The sequence below is a fragment of the Bubalus bubalis genome, chromosome 16, assembly GCF_019923935.1.
Source record: "Bubalus bubalis isolate 160015118507 breed Murrah chromosome 16, NDDB_SH_1, whole genome shotgun sequence".
Taxonomy (NCBI): domain Eukaryota; kingdom Metazoa; phylum Chordata; class Mammalia; order Artiodactyla; family Bovidae; genus Bubalus; species Bubalus bubalis.
Genome location: NC_059172.1, coordinates 55730457 through 55749200, shown reverse-complemented (window position 1 = coordinate 55749200; position 18744 = coordinate 55730457). Strand labels below are relative to the sequence as shown.

The 18744-nt window shown below is 50.1% G+C and overlaps 3 protein-coding genes across 5 annotated transcripts; 1 reads left to right on the top strand and 2 right to left on the bottom strand.

The window, feature by feature from the left end:
• The first annotated feature begins 1049 nt into the window (after window positions 1-1049).
• HMBS (hydroxymethylbilane synthase) lies at window positions 1050-8384 on the top strand. Its single transcript, XM_006078677.3, has 14 exons — window positions 1050-1264; window positions 3680-3733; window positions 4084-4156; window positions 4527-4576; window positions 4666-4721; window positions 5104-5181; window positions 5357-5434; window positions 5549-5624; window positions 6739-6852; window positions 7096-7134; window positions 7258-7377; window positions 7598-7651; window positions 7785-7871; window positions 7958-8384. Exons 1-14 carry the CDS (start codon window positions 1232-1234, stop codon window positions 8129-8131), a joined length of 1086 nt encoding a protein of 361 aa, XP_006078739.1. The 5' UTR covers window positions 1050-1231; the 3' UTR covers window positions 8132-8384.
• A 294-nt stretch (window positions 8385-8678) lies between these two features.
• On the bottom strand, window positions 8679-10608 carry LOC102392520 (histone H2AX). The gene has a single exon (XM_006078682.3). It carries the CDS (start codon window positions 9923-9925, stop codon window positions 9494-9496), a length of 432 nt encoding a protein of 143 aa, XP_006078744.1. The 5' UTR covers window positions 9926-10608; the 3' UTR covers window positions 8679-9493.
• A 141-nt stretch (window positions 10609-10749) lies between these two features.
• On the bottom strand, window positions 10750-16155 carry DPAGT1 (dolichyl-phosphate N-acetylglucosaminephosphotransferase 1). Of its 3 annotated transcripts, XM_044929632.1 has the most exons (11): window positions 16036-16150; window positions 15590-15920; window positions 15230-15493; window positions 14795-14915; window positions 14406-14619; window positions 14009-14155; window positions 12818-12902; window positions 12086-12274; window positions 11686-11773; window positions 11364-11519; window positions 10750-11280 (listed from the first exon to the last, which is right to left on the bottom strand). In XM_044929632.1, exons 3-11 carry the CDS (start codon window positions 15388-15390, stop codon window positions 11215-11217), a joined length of 1227 nt encoding a protein of 408 aa, XP_044785567.1. In that variant the 5' UTR covers window positions 15391-15493; window positions 15590-15920; window positions 16036-16150; the 3' UTR covers window positions 10750-11214. The 3 variants fall into 3 exon arrangements, with proteins under 3 accessions (XP_044785567.1, XP_044785565.1, XP_044785568.1); XM_044929630.1 differs by lacking the exon at window positions 16036-16150 and having other exon boundaries at window positions 15230-15985; XM_044929633.1 differs by lacking the exon at window positions 10750-11280 and having other exon boundaries at window positions 11380-11519; window positions 11667-11773; window positions 15230-15920; window positions 16036-16155.
• Between the last annotated feature and the right edge of the window lie 2589 nt (window positions 16156-18744).

The following is an 18744-nucleotide window of genomic DNA, read 5'->3' as shown; positions in this document are numbered from 1 at the left end:
GGGAGTGTATTTTAGCCACAGGACATCAGAACTCCTGGCTAGGTAAAAATAAAATGAACAGTTGGGCCTGGGTCTCAAACAATGAAGACCAGAGCCAGCCTTGGGGAGTAGGGGTGCTCAGTTCAGTCACTCAGTCATGTCTGATTCTCTGCGACCCCATGGAGTACAGCACACCAGGCTTCCCTGTCCATCACCAAATCCCAGAGCTTGCTCAAACTCATGTCCATCTAGTCGGTGATGTCATCCAACCATCTCATTCTCTGTCATCCCCTTCTCCTTCCTTCAATCTTCCTGAGCATCAGGGTCTTTCCCAATGACTCAGTTCTTTGCATTAGGTGGTCGAAGTATTGGAGCCTCAGCTTCAGCATCAGTCCTAGCAATGAATATTCAGGACTGAGTTCCTTTAGAATGGACTGGTTGGATCTCCTTGCAGTCCAAGGGACTCTCAAGAGTCTTCTCCAACACCACAGTTCAAAAGCATCAATTCTTCGGCGCTCAGCTTTCTTGATGGTTCCAGTAGATGACTACTGGAAAAACCATAGCTTTGACTAGAAAGACCTTTGTCAGTAAAGTAATGTCTCTGCTTTTTAATATGCTGTCTAGGCCTGTCATAGCTTTTCTTCCAAGGAGCAAGCATCTTTTAATTTCATGGCTGCAGTCACCATATGCAGTGATTTGGAGCCCAAGAAAAGTCTGTCACTGTTTCCATTGTTTCCCCATCTATTTGCCATGAAGTGATGGGACTGGATGCCATGATCTTAGTTTTTTGAATAGTGAATTTTAATCCAGCTTTTTCACTCTCCTCTTTCACTTTCATCAAGAGGCTCTTTAGTTCTTTGCTTTCTGCCACAAGGGTGGTGGTATCTGCATATCTGAGGTTATTGATCATTCTCCCGGCCATCTTGATTCCAGTTTGTGCTTCATCCAGTCCGGGATTTCGCAAGATGTACTCTGCATTTAAGTTAAATAAGCAAGGTTGCAATATCAATAGCGATGGTAACCCAAGGTAAGGTCTTCGCTATCGCAATCGTTCTAATTCCCGCCCAGGGGAAGTCCCGCCCTGTCTGGCGGCGCCGGAAGTGACGCAGTCCCTTAGCGGAGCCGGGAGTGTGTGGCTGCTGGAGAAGCTGGAGACCTGCGCGAGCCCAGTGTCCGGCCGGCAGGGGCCTTCGGCTTCCCCGACACCGGAGGACATTGGCGGCAGCCCCCGGCCTAGCTCCCGAGCACAGCCATGTCTGGTAATGGCAACGCGGCCGCAACGGCGGTGAGTCCAGAGCCGGTGACCCTCTCAACCTCAGTCTTCCGCACTAGCGGTGCAACGATTGGCCCCAAGTTGCCACTCTCCGTCGCCCATTGGTCGGGACGATTATCTGTCTCCCCCGCCTCCCCGCCCCCCCCGCTTTGGCCCGAATAGTTTTTAAAGGGCCAGTAGCTGCTGCTGCTGCTGCTGGGTTGCCCTTAAAATCCGTATTGTCCTGGGGAAATCTGTGAACAGTGGGGACAGACTTAAGAGCAGAAGATTTGTCTCGAACGGGAACCTCGTTGCTTTGGGGATCTGAATGGCATCATGAGGCCTGGAGTCCACGGCTCTAGATTTAGTGACCCAACCCAGGAAAATTCATGTACACGAGACAGGGTGGTATTCCATGGGATCCTTTCACTCGAGACAGGTCCGAGGCAATTAGGATCGAGAGAGGAGAGCATACCTCTAAGTCTCCGAACTACACTCAAACGTTTTGGAAGTGCACCTTCTCCCCTTTTTTCCTGTTAACGGCCACCTACCCCCAACCTACACTCAAAATTCCCCAGCTGAGGCACCTTTGAGTTACTACCTTTGTGGGTGGGGAGCGCCCTCGAGCCTTCCTATTCTTAGCCTGGGGTCCTAGCTTTGGGCTTGTGCAGATGCAAAGTGCAGAGCTGGTGAGGCCAAAGTCAGCCTGAGATTAGAAAGGAGGCGGGCAGCAGTTTATCTCTTCCTGAACTGCCTGCTGGTAAGGAATGGGATTCTTTGCCATTGTTGACATACCTGAGCGCTGGACTAGGAGTAACAAGATGTGATTCCAGCTCTCAGTGGTAAAGAATTCTTTACCCAGTGGTAAAGAATCTGCCTGCCAGTGCAGGAGACACAGGAGACACAGGTTCGGTCCCTGGGTCGGGAAGATCCCCTGGAGTAGGAAATGGCAACCTGCTCCAGCATTCTTGCAGGGAAAATTTCATGGACAGAGGAACCTGGTGGGCTACAATCCATGGGGTCACAAAGAGACACGACTGAGCCTGCACATGCATGCACCCATGATTTAACCTGTGGCCCTGGTCAAGTTGCTTTGCTCTTCACAGCCAGCCTTTGCTTCTGTAACATGGTTCCTCTCTGCCTGTTAAGTTGTTATGAAGATTAATAGCAATAGCTCTAGTATATACGTACTTGATAAGGATCTTTTTACTGGAAGAGTTTGACTTGAATATGCTGTGCAGAATCAATAAAATTAAGGGATTGTTTGAACATAGCAGTTTCTGGGATGTTTCTGTGGGCTCCTTGTGGCCCAGAATTTTAGTGGCCATGTTTGGCATTTCGAGCTTAGTCTAATTTGCTCAGGGTACCCTAGGGTTTATTTATTGGAGAAGTGATAGCTGTGGAGCAGACTAAAGTCTGAGAGCAACCAGTTGTTACCTCCTCTAGTGACAGAGGCCCCAGATACCTGGCTGCAGAAGAACTCCATAGGATGAAGATTCCAGAATAGGGAAAGTTGATAGTGTCTGTAGGGGCTATTGTCTGATCTGGAAAGAAATGGGACCTCAGACTGGAGAACTCCGTTCTCCCTGGTTGGCACTGAATACGTTTGTCCAAGATATGCTGACAAGAGGAAGAGGTGTGTCCCATTGAGTTCTTGGCTTAGTCTATGACATCCTAATATTTCCTTCTTGGTGAAATCAGAGGCCACATTCTAGGTGAAGGGACATTAGACAGCTTATCCTCTTAGTCTTATAGAATATCAAAAGCAGAAGATACTTGAGTGCAAACTTCATTTTATAGATGAACAAAGAACTTTATAGATGAAAAACAAGATGGTGAATTTAAGGTCACCCTGCCAAGAAGCTGAGCAGGACTATATGTCAGATCTATTGGCCCCAGACCTTTACATGTGCATGCCAACCAGATTACGGGATCCATAGTGTGGCAGCTATGGGGTAGGTCTTATAGTATCTAGGTAGCACCGAAGCTTTCTTGAAGCTGCTCTGTTGGGGATGCTGAACTTGTCCTCAGTGACTCAGCACAAGTTCCCCTGTGTGGCCCCAGCTGCCCTGCCCCTGACTGCTGCAGGCCCACCCTCTCTGGGGCCAGGCTGATGGGCCTTATCTCTCTATCCACCTGGTTGAGTGCAGCATTCCTGGTGCCTTTGCTTAGATGAGCTTCAGGGCTTAGTGTCCTTGTCATTACAGCAACAGCGGGTCCTACTATCGCTTCTCTCTGGTCTCTGCTTCTCTGGATCCGTGAGGAGGCAGAAGGTATTAGGGAAGGTAAAGGGACTGTCTTGGAGAGTCTTTCCCCACTCTGAGGCTCACGTGGCCACAGGGAAGGGGCTGAGGTTCCTTTATTCCAAGCCAGGAGTCTGGTTCTTGGACAAGGTTTTGAGGACCTTGAACAGCAGCGGGGACTGTAACCTGGGGACTTTTTTTGCAGGAAGAAGACACCCCAAAGATGAGAGTGATTCGAGTGGGTACCCGCAAGAGCCAGGTTAGTGCAGGTACCAGGGTGGAGGAGGTTTGTCAGAAGAGTTCTGTGTTCATAGTATTATAAGTTGGGGGGCCCAGAGGGTTCTCAGCAGCCTGGGGATGGAGGAAATGGGGTGACTGAGCATTAAATCCCATGCAGAATGACAGATGGCATTCTGTGAAGAGATAGTCCCTAAGCTGGGGAAGTTATTGGGGTACAGAGGACTCCCAGTCCAGAATCCTCCCCTTTCTAGGTAGCCATTCAATGCCCTGTCTGAATTCCAATCCCTTCAGGATCTCTATGACCCTGTGAGGATTTGAGCCTAGGGCAGTGGCCAGACTACAGGGCTAACCTAAATTTCTCCCCCACAGCTGGCTCGCATACAGACGGACAGTGTGGTGGCAACGCTGAAAGCTTTATACCCAGGCCTGCAGTTTGAAATAAGTGAGTTTTCTGGACAGGAATGGAAGCTGTTTGGAAGCTTTTATCCCCCTGGAGGGGGCTTTCTTTGAGCAGAACCTGGTCCCATTGCCTCTGAGAGTTCTTGGCTATCCCCAGTTTGGAGGGCCCATTCCTCCTTTGAACACCTCCAGCTTTGAGCTTACCTGGGCTAGCCTAGCATTTTAATATCTTCTGCTTTGTGTCTTTTTATGATTGCGTCTGGTCTTCCTCTTAGATAGTACTTTCGCAGGGGATAGGATCTGGTGCTTTTCTGCCTCTGTATCCACTGCCAATCTTAGCACAACTGCTGGGCTTAGCAGGGGCTCAATAAATGCTGTTCCATGAGCATCTAATTGGTTGACTTTCTCTTCAGTTGGTATGTCCACCACGGGGGACAAGATTCTTGATACCGCGCTCTCTAAGGTAGCACCATTTTTCATCCAACCCTTTCCTCCCTCGTCCTCTTTCCTTTCCCCCAAAGATTCACCTTGAAGTTCTTTCTTGCCTGGCAGATTGGAGAGAAGAGCCTGTTTACCAAGGAGCTGGAGCATGCCTTGGAGAGGAATGAGTAAGTGAAATCAGGAGCATGATGCCCTCCCAAGCTCTCACTAGGACCCCAGTGCACATCACATCTGGGTGTCAGCTAGACTGTTAGGCTTAAACGCTTGGATAGGCTAGAGAGGGGCTCATATGTGAGTTTTTCAGGCCTCAGAAAAGGAGAGAGTCCTAGATCTGAGCCTTCTGGCTGCCTGGGGTGCTGGACTGGCTGGGGGAGGGGGGTGAGAGGGAAGAGAAGAGGGGGAGCAAGTCTCAGGGACCCAAGGTCTCAGAAATGCCCACTTCCTGAACTGCTCTAGGCTCCACCAGTGACATACAAGCAGGAGTGAGTGGAGAAGGGCTGGGGCCTGCAGCTCAGACCCCTTCTTCTTGCCTCTCTCCTATCTCCCTAGAGTGGACCTGGTTGTTCACTCGCTGAAGGACCTGCCCACGGTGCTTCCTCCTGGCTTCACCATTGGAGCTGTCTGCAAGTAAGAGCTCTGCCCTTTGGGACTTGGCCTTCTGTCTCTAGGCTGTCTCCCCTAACCTGAGGAATGTCATGCATGGCAGAAAATTCAGAAAATGCTAGTTAGTTGACTATTGAGAAAGACTGGAAGTGACCTGAACTGAGATCTCTCCCTCATTCTATGACCTCTCCATCTCCAGGCGGGAGAGCCCCTATGATGCTGTTGTCTTTCACCCAAAATTTGTTGGGAAGACTCTAGAAACCTTGCCAGAGAAGAGGTAAGTGGACAGGCATCTTGGGATATGTACAGCAGATGGAGGGGTGGAAGGAGGAGATTTCAGAACAGTTCCTGCTTAGAGTTAAATCTCATTTTAAACCATCTCTCTGCACAGTGTGGTAGGAACTAGCTCCCTGCGGAGAGCAGCCCAGCTGCAGAGAAAGTTCCCACATCTGGAGTTCAAGAGTATTGTATCCTTTCAGAAAAGGGAGGAGGCAACAGCCAAGGAGGAAGACAAAGTCCAGAGGGCCCTGGGAGTTGTGAGGGGGAAGGACTTCCAGAGGAAGTGGATTGTGAATGCAGTGGACTGCATGTCGTCCCATTCATCCACCCACCCATCTATCCATCCATCCATTCATAATCCTTTCATGTTTTCTTAGCCCCAAGCAAGTGCCTGGCACTGGGGATATGGTGAGCAAGATCAGCATTGTCCCTCCTAACATAGTTTACATTTTAGTTCTGGAGACAGACAACCAGGCATTGACAATACAGAGTGATGCTGAATATTGATTACATGGAGGCGGTGGGATTGGCAGTTGCTTCCATTTTAATTAAACTTTTTAATTGAGGTATAGTTGATGTACAATGTGTTAATTTTTGGTGATTTGGTGATTCAGTTATACATATATGTTATACATATATATACATATTTTTTCATATTATTTTCCATTGTGGTTTATTACAAGATATTGGACATAGTTCCCTGTGCTATACTGTGGGACCTTGTTTATCTGTTTTGTATGTAGTAGTTTGTATCAGCTCATCTCAAACTCCTGATTTATCCCTACCCCACTACTTTCCCCTTTGGTAACCATAAATCCATTTTTATTTTATGTTCCACCATATTGTTTTGATTTTTACAGTTATGTTTGTAAAGCTGATTTTCAAAGTAATATTTGCTAAGTCCTTCAATGTAGAAAGTAGAGAATTCTCTGGAGGCTTCTAGCTGGAACATCTAAACACAGACTTGAGGGTCAAGGAAGGCTTCTTAGAGGTGTTGTAACCTTGGGTAAGGTTAAGTGTAATAACTTAAAACCTCTATCATTTCCTCATCTGTAAAATGGAGATGTAATACTACTGCCTACTCTTTCACCCTTGGGCTGTGGTGAAAATTCAATGAATTGATGTATATAAAGCACTTCGGGACAGTGTGTGGCATATAGCAAGTATGAGTAAGTGTCAGCAGTTGTCACCAAGCTGAGAACTCAAAAGGTGAGAAGTTAGCAGCTAGAGGGACTCAGGCAGAGGAAACCGCATCAGGCTCCAGCCTGCCCAAAGCTTGTGGTCCTTAGTGTCTCTCCACAGAGGGGAAACCTCAACACACGGCTGCGGAAGCTGGATGAGCTGCAGGAGTTCAGTGCCATCATCCTGGCCGCAGCTGGCCTACAGCGCATGGGCTGGCAGAACCGGGTGGGGCAGGTAGGTTTCCTCTCTCCTCTCTAGTTGCCTTCATCTCCTTCCTGCCTATATTCTTTTTGAATACCCATTTCTAGCCAGTGCAAGCTGGAAATGAGACCCAGGTTAGCCAGGTTGGGGCTCAGAGGCTGGACTCCCACTTTTGCTTATCCAGGCTTTCTGTAGGTAGGGAAACCCCAACTCAGTGCTGTGTGCTTCTGGGCACCCCTACCTCCACCCTTCTGACTGCCTCTTCTGCCCTCACAGATCCTGCACCCTGAGGAGTGCATGTATGCTGTGGGTCAGGTATGCTCGACCATGGAAGCCATGTATTGGGTCTCCTCCTTTTGTTTTCAACCAAGTACTGTCCCTTAGCTCCATTGGCTGGGGAAAGATCGGTACTGGTATCTTAGGCTATTTTCCCATCAGGGGGCTCTGGGTGTGGAAGTTCGAGCCAAAGACCAGGACATCTTGGATTTGGTGGGTGTGTTGCACGATCCTGAGACTCTACTTCGCTGCATTGCTGAACGATCCTTCCTGAGGCACCTGGTAGGACCTGTGCTCCTGTGGAGGGGTGGATATTAGGAAGGGTAATGGGGAGATTTCTCCTGCTGTGTCTTTAGTCATAACTCATTAAGAATGGACAGGACCCAGGTCTGGGCCCCTGCCTCGTTTTCCGTTATGTCCTTGGCGGGAGTCTGTCTGTCTCTGGGCTCTGGTTGCAGGGTGGTGATAAGGGTCTTAAGCTAACAGGGAGAACTTGTTGCAGGAAGGAGGTTGCAGTGTGCCAGTGGCAGTGCATACAGCTATTAAGGATGGGCAAGTAAGCAGGGGAAGATGGGTGGGAGGGCAGGGAAGGAACTGGCATTTCCCCTGTGTATCCACCACCATGAAGAGCACAGGTTTCTAAGTAGTTCTCTCTTACAATTTACTGAGGCAGCCATTTTCTTTCCCAGCTGTACCTGACTGGAGGAGTCTGGAGTCTGAATGGCGCAGAGACCATGCAAGACACCATGCAAACCACCATCCATGTCCCTGTCCAGGTGCCAAGGCTGCAAGGGGAGGGAAACACATCTTTGTTACCTCCCCTTTCGTTCTCACCAAATCCAACCCTTCTTCCTTCACCCAGCATGAAGATGGCCCTGAAGATGATCCACAGCTGGTGGGCATCACTGCCCGGAACATTCCACGACAACCCCAGCTGGCTGCTGAGAACCTGGGCATCAGCCTGGCCACCTTGTTGCTGAACAAAGGAGCCAAAAACATCTTGGATGTTGCACGGCAGCTCAATGAAGCCCACTAATTGGTCTGTGGAGCACAGGTGCCTGCCTTGCTGGTGCCCAGTAGTGCCTACATCCCAGCCCTCTGCTACCTGAGGAGTGACTACCCCCACAGGATTGAACTGCAGGGGCAGAGTCTTCCAGAGACTTGTCTCACCGAGGGGCCTTGCCTCCCCAGTAGGTGGGGGCTTCCTCTCTAGAGAAAAAAAAAATCTTAGTAATAAGCCACAGCCTTTGAATGTAACCAGTTCTACTAATAAACCAAATTTAAAGGTGCTTTTTGGTTTTGGTGGGGCTGCAGAAAAGGACAAACTCAAAACTCTTTATTTATGCCTGATCTCTGAGGCTAGGACCCTTTCAAAGTTCTGAAAAACGCCTTCTGTCAGTAGTTCCCATTTTCTAACAGAATCGAGTGTCTCCCAGGGAACGCCAAGAAAGCCATCATCTTAATAATCTACAATTTGTCGCTCCAGTTAACAGTAAAGCCTTATATCGGTTCCCCTACCCCACTACCTTTAGGTATCTACAGAGTCGACTCTACAACCCTTTCGCAAAATGAAGACACCTCACTTTTCTTTAGGAAAAAACCCTTTAATAAAATTAGTCCATCTGAAACTCCCCCCAATACCTAAAGTACTAGTTTTGGATGGGTTAGCTGCAAAATTCCAGTTCCGAAGCCAAAGGCGGCTCAGTCCAGACGGGGATTAACGGACTTGTGCTGGTATCTAGGTGCTTGGCAGGCGGAGTGGACCCGCCGGGAAGGGAGCGGGGAGGAGGGGCGGGCCCGGGGGCAGGGCTCCCGCAGACCCCACGCCGCCAGGACCCGCTACCGTTGGCGACGCTCACGCCGCGAAGGGTTTCTTCCAGGACGCGCACAGGCCAGCGAATGAAGATGGAGGGAACGCGGGCGTGCGAGGCCCGAGATCCGGCAGCAAAAGGGGTCCCAGGACGAAATGAAGCAACCGACTGACTCCGCCGCCGGCGGCAATCGAGTCCCGTCCTAAGCACCGAGCTGTAACAGAGCGCACGGCCTCGCCGGCGACCGTCCGCACCGACTCACCTTCCTCACTGGCCCTGCGTCAGCTCGGCCGGCCCAGCTTTCCGGAAGGTGCCGCGGCCTCCCCGCAGCCCATCGGCATTCTGGGGCCAAGCCGGCCGAGTCACGAGCTCGCTCCCGGGGCCGAGCGACGTTCGAACGCGCGCCCTCCGCCGAGCTTCGGCGGGAGCGAGCCGCGGGGGGAGGGGCGGACCGGGAAGGGGCGAGCGCGCGGCCGCCCGGCCCGGAGCCCGAAGTGGCCCAGCTCTTTCCGTGAGTGCTGTGGTGGCCCTTAAAAGGGCCTTTGTGGTGTAGAGGGGAGGGCTGGGCGGTGGCGGCACGGGCGCCCTCAGTACTCCTGAGAGGCCTGGGTGGCCTTCTTGCCGCCCGCTGGCGTCTTCGGCCCCACGGTGGCGCTGGTCTTCTTAGGCAGCAGCACGGCCTGGATGTTGGGCAGGACGCCTCCCTGGGCGATCGTCACGCCGCCCAGCAGCTTGTTGAGCTCCTCGTCGTTGCGGATGGCCAGCTGCAGGTGGCGGGGGATTATCCGCGTCTTCTTGTTGTCGCGGGCCGCGTTGCCCGCCAGCTCCAGGATCTCAGCGGTGAGGTACTCGAGTACCGCCGCCAGGTAGACCGGCGCGCCGGCGCCCACCCTCTCGGCGTAGTGGCCCTTCCGCAGCAGCCGGTGCACGCGGCCCACGGGAAACTGAAGGCCTGCTCGCGAAGAGCGCGACTTGGCCTTGGCGCGGGCCTTGCCGCCGGTCTTGCCGCGGCCAGACATGCTGTATGAGGTAGAAGAGCGGTGAGAAGGACGGCTGACAAAACACAGGAACAGCCACCCGCCGCAGTCCAACGCTTCCGCGCGCGCCCAGGGGCTGCCCTTATAAGCCCCTCAGGGCACACCCCCGCGCCCTCCTGATTGGCTCTTTTCTCGAATACCCGCCTCTGGTTGGCTGAGGTTAACTCTTCGGTGACGCGCCTCAGCTGAGGGAACGCGTCCGCCGATTGGTCGAATTTGAAAACCCTTTGCCCGGGGAACAGGAGAGGAGGCGCAGAGACTACCCGACAGCCAGCCAGTCTCGGCTGTAGCCAATCCAAGTGAAGCGCGCCAGATTTAAACGCTACAGCCCGAGACCAGAACCGGAAGACAAGAAGAGTAGAATCGGAAGCCACCTCAAGAGCCTCTGGGAAGTCTGCGCAAGGCAGCCCTAGGATTTTTAAAGGCAAAGAGTCAACACCACAACTACCTCTGCCTCCCGTCCTAGGTCTGGTCACTCCCTCCTCCTACCTGGCAAAAGAAGAGTGAAAAAGGGAAGGAATGAGACCCCTCTGAAAGTCCAACCCTACCCCAGAGAACAGATAACGCCAATCTTATGGCCCCTTGTGCCACCCGAGCATCAGGATTTCACATTTATTCAACATGTTCTGTCTGGTCTGTTCTTTCTGATCACTTCTTGCTAGGAGGCGCCTGATGTGCTTAAAAAAAGAAAGAAAGAAAAAAGGATGGGACAGAGAGAGGCATCCTGTCCAAGGAAATACTTCCTTCAACCTTCCCCATCCACCCTACAATGCCCACATAGGAAATATACCTATAGGAACAACAAGAAAAAGACAATACTTTATTGTCACCACTGGGAGCACCTGGCCCCCGGTCTGCTCTTAATCATCAGAATACTTAATTTATAGTCAAATGTCAAGTCACCTTTGAACCTGTGTCCCTATCCCCAGCCAGAGTTCTGTCCCCAAGTCCAGCATTTTCCTTGAGTGTCAGAGTTGTGGGCAATTGCATAAAAGCTACAGTACCCCAACTTAGGAGGCAGCAAAGATGGGATGGAGAGGGAGAGTGGCAAGCTGAAGAAAGCCATAGGCAAAGTCCAATCACCAGTTATTAGAGAGCAAGACAGGCCCAAGTGTCAATAATCACAGGGGAAAGGAAATGCTGAGAACAAAATCTGGAGGAAAATGAAGGGTGGGAGAGGCCTGGGCCAGTTGGCAGTCTTGGTCCAGGAAATGTTGGCCTGAGTCAGGAACCCCGGAGGCTGTGAAGCAAAGGGCAATGGATCAGGGGACTCAGACATCATAGAAGAGTCGGACAAGCTGGTACCGAATGGAGAAGGTGACAGCACTACCGACGACCTGCAAGGAGAAATGAACTCTAGTAAGAACCCTGGAGAAAGGGAGACAAGGAGGTGTAAGCCACACCCCCAATAGCACTGCACCTGTAGCAACAGCAGGAGGAGGGTGAGGTTTCTCTCATGCATGGGCCCAAAGACTTTAAGTAGCAAGTTGATGAGGGTCATGTTGTTACATTCCGTGAAGGCACCATCCTCATTCTCACTGTGGCGCACCGTCAGTAGCCCAAGGTTCTCTGCTACCTGGAGAGGCCAAAAGTGGAGAGAACTTTCGCTAATACTTATGCTTCAGGAAAGGGATCTGCTGAATGCTTGCAAACTCCCCTCGGGTCTGATGTAGGCCTAGGTTTTCCCATTCCCTGAATTCAGAATGGCAGCCTAGAGCCTTACCTCCTTGTTACCCTGTTACCTTTAGAATAAAGGTGCCCAAGAAAGAGAGGCTCTTGGTCTTGAACTTGGAATAGCTCATCTCCAGTTTGCCTGTCTTGGTATTGAGTCTGCAGGGGAAGAGAGCTTCATGTGACTGGGCCACTACACAAAGAACTCTCCTCACTGGTTAATTCATAGAAAGAGCACTGAATGTAGGGTCAAACACCCTGAGATCTATTTCTGGTTCTGCTGCATACTTCTGTGTGATCAGTGCTGCTGTGAACATTAAATGAGATCATGTAACTAAATGTGCTCTGTAATGTATAAAGGGCTAACTGTGTGGAGAAAGCCCTTCTTTGGGTCCACTCCCTTTGCACAGCAAATGTCTAAGGCATCCCGAGTGACAAAGCTATGATGTCCCTTTCAAGCCCCAAAGCTACCTGGGCATACGGTGGCGAGGACAGGGGATGATATGCAGGAGCTGAGGCAGTGAGTAGAGGAAGTTGAACACCTGGGGCATGAAGAAGAGGAGCATGGTCTTGCTGAAGTGTCCCAAGATGCCCACCACGGCAAAGGTCATGCCAGCAAAGTAACAGAAGGTATCTCCCACAAACACCCGTGATGGGTACCTGCGTGGGGGAGAGGATCTGAGCCAGCAGCAAGAGGTGTTAGCAATTCTTTATCTCACATTAGACATCCTGGGCACTGGGCTAGCCCTAGCTAGATCTGGCTCAGAGAGGGTTTGCGCTCTCCCAGCAACTCTCCAGGAACCAAGGCCCTGATTCCTTTTATTCCTGGGGGCTCCACAGCATCTGCCTCAGTGACTGATTTATGAATGCGTGCATGCTAAGTCCCTCAGTCATGTCTGACTCTTTGTGACCGCATCAACTGTAGCCTCCCATGGAATTTCCCAGGGAAGAATACTGGGGTGGGTTGCCATGTCCTGCTTCAGGGAATCTTCCTGTCCCAGGGATTGAACCAGGTCTCCTATATTGCAGGTGGATTCTTTAGCACTGAGCCACTGCGGAAGCCCAAGAATATAACCAACTAAAGACCCAGAGAACAATACAGAGATGTGCAGGTTTAGCCTCTGTATCAGGAGATGGGTCACAATCAGGACAACACCTGCCACATGTCCAAAGAGCTGTCCCCCCGTCCACAGGCCTACTTACCAGTTATGGTAGAGCAGTCCCAAGGTGGTGAAAAAAAAGGGTATCATGAAGTAGAGAGAAAAGATGTGATCATCTCGATAATCACCTTTGGAAGAAGGGGAAAAAGAAAGAAGGAAAAGTTGATGTCCACTTCCCCTGCACATCATGGTCCTATTTTCCTCTAAGTTCTTTCCCAAGCTATACAGTCCACCTCTCTAAAGTCTCAAGGACTCACTACCCCTTTTATATCACCCAGGCAATTTCCAATACTTCACCTCTTTCATGAACCCCTCCTAAACTAGTTACTGTCTTACATTTGGTTCAGACCATTCACACTCTGGTTTGAATATCAGCTTTACTTCCTGAGTGACCTTGATCATGACACATTTAACCTAACATGACACGTTTAACCTCTCTGAGTTTCTTATCTGTGAAAAAAGTTGATAAAAAATACCTGCTACATAGAGCTGCTACAGAATTTAAAGTGAGATTACATTTTCAAAGTGCTTAACTTTAATAAGCACTTATGGAGGTCCTTCAGCCAAAGACCACTAAAAACATGCCTGGAGTCAAAGCTAGGTTTACTGAGGTGTAACAAGGGACACTTTGGAACCCACACACTGTGGGGAACCTTAGGATGCCTCAGTAAGGAGGTGTTAGGAGCACTTGTTATAGGATTTAAGTAATTCTGCGGAGGATGCAAGGAAACAGAGTTTTGCCCTGGACTGGGTGCTGTCAGCAGGGTTAGTGCCATGATTGAGAAGCTTAATAATTTTTATCCAAGAAGTGAGAAGAACTGAGCTGTTATCAGAAGGAAGCAGCAACCATTCATTTTAGCCAGCAGGGGATCTTGGTCATTGTGAGATGTACTGTGTTCCTGTGGTTTTGTCTATTCTCAGACTGTTATAGAGGGGGTCTGGTTTTGGTCACAGAGTTACCCTATCTGATTTGGGGTTTTATAAAATTGTTTATGCTCAATAGGAGAAGGCTATGGCCTACCTATTAGTGACAATCCCTTTATAAATGCTAGGGCTTTCTTTCTCACATTTAACAAATCTTAGTTACTATTTGTAACTTATTATTAATAAGTAAATAGCTCCCCTTATTTTCCATAATTATTCACATATCACATTTTTTCTGAATTCCCCAAAGCCAGAGATCAGGCCGCTTCCTTAACACTCAGACTTCTCTCCCTATTCCAATCCCACCTACCATCCAGCTCCACCAAGTTGAAGACAATGATGGAAGCAGAAATGACGAGTGACTGGCCAGCCTCAAGGCCATTAATTCCTGCTAGAATATTAATGGCATTGGTACAGAACACTGCCAGCAGCCCCATGTAGACATAGTACAGGATCCCTGCGGGAAGAAGACAGTAAGAAAAGTAATGCTGCCTGTGGAACAAGGATTTAAGGATATTCTTCTGACAAAAGTGGTGAGGACCGAGTGTGGGATGAAAGGTCAACAAAAGGATCTAAGAAGACACAGCGGGGACAAAACAGGAAGGAGAATGTGGCGCACCAGGAAGGATGCTCGGCCGGATATCTCACAGGGGGCAAGGGTGCCCTGAAGTAGGGGTCATAGGGGCAGAAGTGGCGGTGCTACTTACCCAAGTCCAGATGCAGGCCAAGGATCGGGCGTAAGGGCTTGGGTACCACAATGGTCGTGTTGCCAAAGTTGGTGAAATAGACCATGAGGAGAGGTAGTGAGGCAGCTGTGGGCAGCAGCAGCTTATGGCGCCAGCGCAAATTCAGTACATCATCCGCGAAGCCCAGGAAAATCATGCAGCAGATGGCAAGGAGTGCACCTATCAGGGCCACAAACTGGGGGAGGCTCGGGCATGTCATGGCTCCAGCCTACTCCCACTTCACCTTTCCTTTCAAGAAGACCCGTCTTTTCGTTCGTTCTCAGCTCCTCCCCGCAAACCCAAATAACCCCAACTCTCTTCACTAACTCCTAGCCCTAGCCCCAGGCAGCCGCCCGCACTAACCCACTTACTTCATGGTGGGGGAAGGCTTTACACTGCTGCTCCACAAAGCAGTTCAGGAAAGGGAAAGGGATGAAGCAGAAGAGTATGATAAGGAAAACAGCACCGCTGATCACTCCCTGGGACTCTGGGCTGTGGCCCGGCAGCAAGTCAGGTGAAGGGGGGAGGGGGGGGGTGGAGAAAAAGAGGAAAGGGGGCGTGGTCACTCACTAATGCAAGAGTACCGTCACCTAACTCGGCGGGGAAGGGCACCACCACTGGAATCCCAGATACACCCAAGGGTCCCACCTTTCCGCCTCCATCCCTTCCCCAACACTAACCAGATCTGCCCTCCACCTCCCAGAATCCCGGGCTGGCTGCTAGGGTAGCGCTCTGTCTAGCGCGCAGTCAAGCATTCCAGTCCCCGCCTTTGCCCACCCCTTCCCCCCGCCTGCCCGGCCCCTCACATTTGCTCCCGGCTGGATTTGTTGAGGTCCTGGCCACAGAGGCGCGCGGCGATGAAGTGGCCTCGGAAAGCAGGGATAAGGGTCAGTGTGGCCACAAATCCCATCAGCGAGCCGATCAAATTCACCAACAGCGGCATAGGCAACTCCGGGAAGGCCCACATGGTGACCTGCCAGGCGGCCCACTCGGCCGCCTTCTTAGCTAATGGGCAAGCTCCAGCAGTAAGGTGTAGCCGCTCCCCACAGGCTGGTTCTTCCTACAGCAGCCTGAGCAAAACCCAACAACTCTGACCTGAGCCGCCTTCGAGACTCCCGCGAGCCTCTATGAAGCAACCTTGGCTCTGCCCCTCTGCCTCTGCTTACCCACTGTTTCCGCCCGGATCTAGTTCGCAGAGCAACTATCACTGGAAGGAGGCGGCCATTTTTAATACGGGCATAATAGCGGGGACAGAAGTGTGATTTTAAACCAAACCCTTTATTCGAGAGATGAATCATCACCAGGGATCTGGAAAAGCAATTAAAGAAGGACAAACAAAAGCAGATTCTTTCCCAACATCATATTAAAGATGTACAGCCCAAAGCGGAAAAACTCCTTGCCCGGTTCCAAGATGAACGCCTCCTTGTACCACGTGTCTGACGCGGCTTATTTTTGGTTCCACGTCAGGTTTAGCTCCGTCGGCCTCCGCTGGTCACGCTAAAAGAGCCAATGCCTGGCGTTTACTATGGGACACCTCTGGAACCGGGAAGATGGCTACAGGAAGCAGGGGGGGGAGGGGGAGGGCAGGCGAGATAAGGATGTGGAGCAGCACCTGCTCCTTGTAGAAAAACCTGTTGCCAAGGTAGTCAACGTTGAGAAGGAAGCCAAGGTAAACACAACTCAGTTCCCCGAAACTCAGCTACGGTTTGGAAGATGATGTAAATTTTAAGCGCCGACACTTGAAAAGCCCCTCCCCCTTCATGTTTTCCGGTGTCCTTGATTCAGGTACTTTTCCTTCATCATCCCACCCACCTTCTACCCCCGCAGTAGCAGTTAGTTGCCGGGCAACATAGCGGCGCACTTCAGAACTGATGGGGCTGGGAGTGCTCTCAGGTTTGGATTTAACCCAGTACTTGACTTTCCTCCGTATGGGATCATTAGACTGTGGCAGCCTTCCAATCCGAGGAGGTGAGGCCGAGGCTTTGGAAAGAACTAAGTAGGAGAACTCGGAGAAGGCAATGGCACCCCACTCCAGTACTTTTGCCTGGAAAATCCCATGGATGGAGGAGCCTGGTAGGCTGCAGTCCATGGGGTCGCTAGAGTCGGACACGACTGAGCGACTTCACTTTCACTTTTCACTTTCATGCATTGGAGAAGGAAATGGCAACCCACTCCAGTGTTCTTGCCTGGAGAATCCCAGGGACGGGGAAGCCTGGTGGGCTGCCGTCTATGGGGTCGCACAGAGTCGGACACAACTGAAGCGACTTAGCAGCAGCGGCAGCAAGTAGGAGAACCAAACCCCAAAGCGGCTGGCTTCTTGTAAACCTGAGGAATTCCCGGGCAGGTTTCTCCCTCCAGGTCAGGTGCCTTTTGCTTGGCACCTGTTTCCCTTGTTCACGCATTCACGGGCTCTTAGGTGGCAAATGATTCCAGTCCTCAGGGAAGAAATCATCACGAGGAAGTTGAGAGAACTCAAGTATGCTGATAGTTTCTTCATTCTTTTGAATAAGAGTCAGAGTCAGGTTGACTCTTTTTAGGCCAAAGGTAGTCCCTCTTGTCTCTCAAATGTTCTTTCTACTTGAAGGTGGCTCTAATTAACAACATAAAGCCATATATATGGCTTATATATATATATATATATATATATATATATCAAGCCAGTAATTACTTGATAGTTGTATTCCACCAGTTTTTCAGTACTTATTATCCCACTGGTATTGTTTTTCTGTGTGAGTGTGCAGCTGCACATGGGTACATGAGTGTGCATCTGTAATTCCCTAGAGGCACAGTGTTTTCTGTTCCACAGGGTGTCCCCCTGGGGCTAAGCACACAGATATCTGTATAGAAGGCATCAACACATATAATGAGTCTCTATCTGAAAGAGGTACAGAGGGCAATAGGAAAGAACAATTAGTTGTGACCAGGGGAAGTGAGAGGAGCTTGAGGAAGAGTAATATCTCCAAAGATTTCAGTATGTGACAAGAGTGGAAGGGCCTTTCAAACAGGGAAAGTGAGACACCAGGAGCAGGTGGAAAGGAGGAGCTTGTGAGAGCCCCAGAGGAGGCAGCATTCAGATATCTGGTTGATCAGGAGCAGGCTGAGACTCCCTGGAGGTCTGAGGAATAGTCTGTATCTATTTCCTGTTTTATTAGGAGGCCAGTCCTAATAAATCTTCCCATCTTGGCATTGGGAACCTTTGTCTCTTTCTTCTCCAGAGATCGATAGCCCTCCCCCACAACCCCCACTGGAAGAGGATAGGGGACTTGTTCAAAAACAAGACACTGGGGATTCATGGATAGTAACATGCATACATGTTACTATCAGAACATGGTTACTTGGATACTTGTTATATAATCGGAATATTTTTGTTCCCATGATGGTAAATGCCCAATTGATTATCAGACTCACAAGGAGAAACAAACACATGATTGTCTGGGCACACTTGAAATTTTGTGCCTGTCCTGATACAAGTTCAAAGCATCTGCCTATATGCTGATGCTCATCCTAGGATCCATGGATCAGGTGGGTTGTCAATGGTTTCAGCTGGTTTCTTGGGCTGAGCAGGCAAGGTCTGAGATGCACATCTCCTGCTAGGGAGCCCTGAGTGCCTTCCAGTAAGCAAAGCCAATGCATTATTAAGTCCAATTGCCTGAAAAGACTGTCCTAGAAATGTTTCACAGTGCTGAACAAGTCATTATGAGACAGCTTTGGAGGGTTTGGATCTATGACACTTACAGGACCATATCTGTGGCTTTTTCCAGGCAGCTGAGTTACTTTTTTCCATTTCTTCCTGCCTCTCCTTTATCAGCAAGCCCCAAGATCTCCCATTCCACTTGGATGATACAAATAGATTTTCAAAAGATGGAAACAGTATAGAAAATCTCAGTGTTTACATGTATATTGGAATATTTTCTGTTAGGCTTCTTTATATTTATTTATTTGGCTGTGCTGGGTCCCAGCCACGTCACTCAGGACCTTCGATCTTTGTTGTGACATGCAAATTCCTAGTTGTGGCACGTGGGATCCAATTCTCTGACCAGGTACCAAACTCGGAGTTCCTGCATTGGGAGCACAGAGAGTCCCAGCCACTGGACCACCAGGGAAGTCCCTCTGTTAGACTTCTTAAAATTACAAAGAATTTGTGCTTGGGAAACTTTTAAGTACCGTAGGGACACAAACTGAAATAAACATGATTGTTTTCCTGAAGGAGTTGACTTCCTTATATTAAAGTATCTTGACTGAATATGAGGGAAGAGAGATGAGTTAAGACAGGGTCCCTACTTTTTTTGCCCTCTAAAATCCACACTCTAGGACTTCTGTA

What these genes read in the sequence shown, in the direction of transcription:
- HMBS (XM_006078677.3), top strand. Translation starts at nt 1,232, where the DNA reads ATGTCTGGTAATGGCAACGCGGCCGCAACGGCG. An exon ending in AGGCCTGCAGTTTGAAATAA is followed by an intron (nt 4,157 to 4,526) that starts GTGAGTTTTCTG and finishes CTTTCTCTTCAG; the next exon opens with TTGGTATGTCCACCACGGGG. An exon ending in ACCATTGGAGCTGTCTGCAA is followed by an intron (nt 5,182 to 5,356) that starts GTAAGAGCTCTG and finishes CTCCATCTCCAG; the next exon opens with GCGGGAGAGCCCCTATGATG.
- LOC102392520 (XM_006078682.3), bottom strand. Translation starts at nt 9,925, where the DNA reads ATGTCTGGCCGCGGCAAGACCGGCGGCAAGGCCCGCGCCAAGGCCAAG.
- DPAGT1 (XM_044929632.1), bottom strand. Translation starts at nt 15,390, where the DNA reads ATGTGGGCCTTCCCGGAGTTGCCTATGCCGCTGTTGGTGAATTTGATC. An exon ending in TGGCCTGCATCTGGACTTGG is followed by an intron (nt 14,156 to 14,405) that starts GTAAGTAGCACC and finishes TTCTTCCCGCAG; the next exon opens with GGATCCTGTACTATGTCTAC. An exon ending in TGGGCACCTTTATTCTAAAG is followed by an intron (nt 11,520 to 11,685) that starts GTAACAGGGTAA and finishes TGGCCTCTCCAG; the next exon opens with GTAGCAGAGAACCTTGGGCT.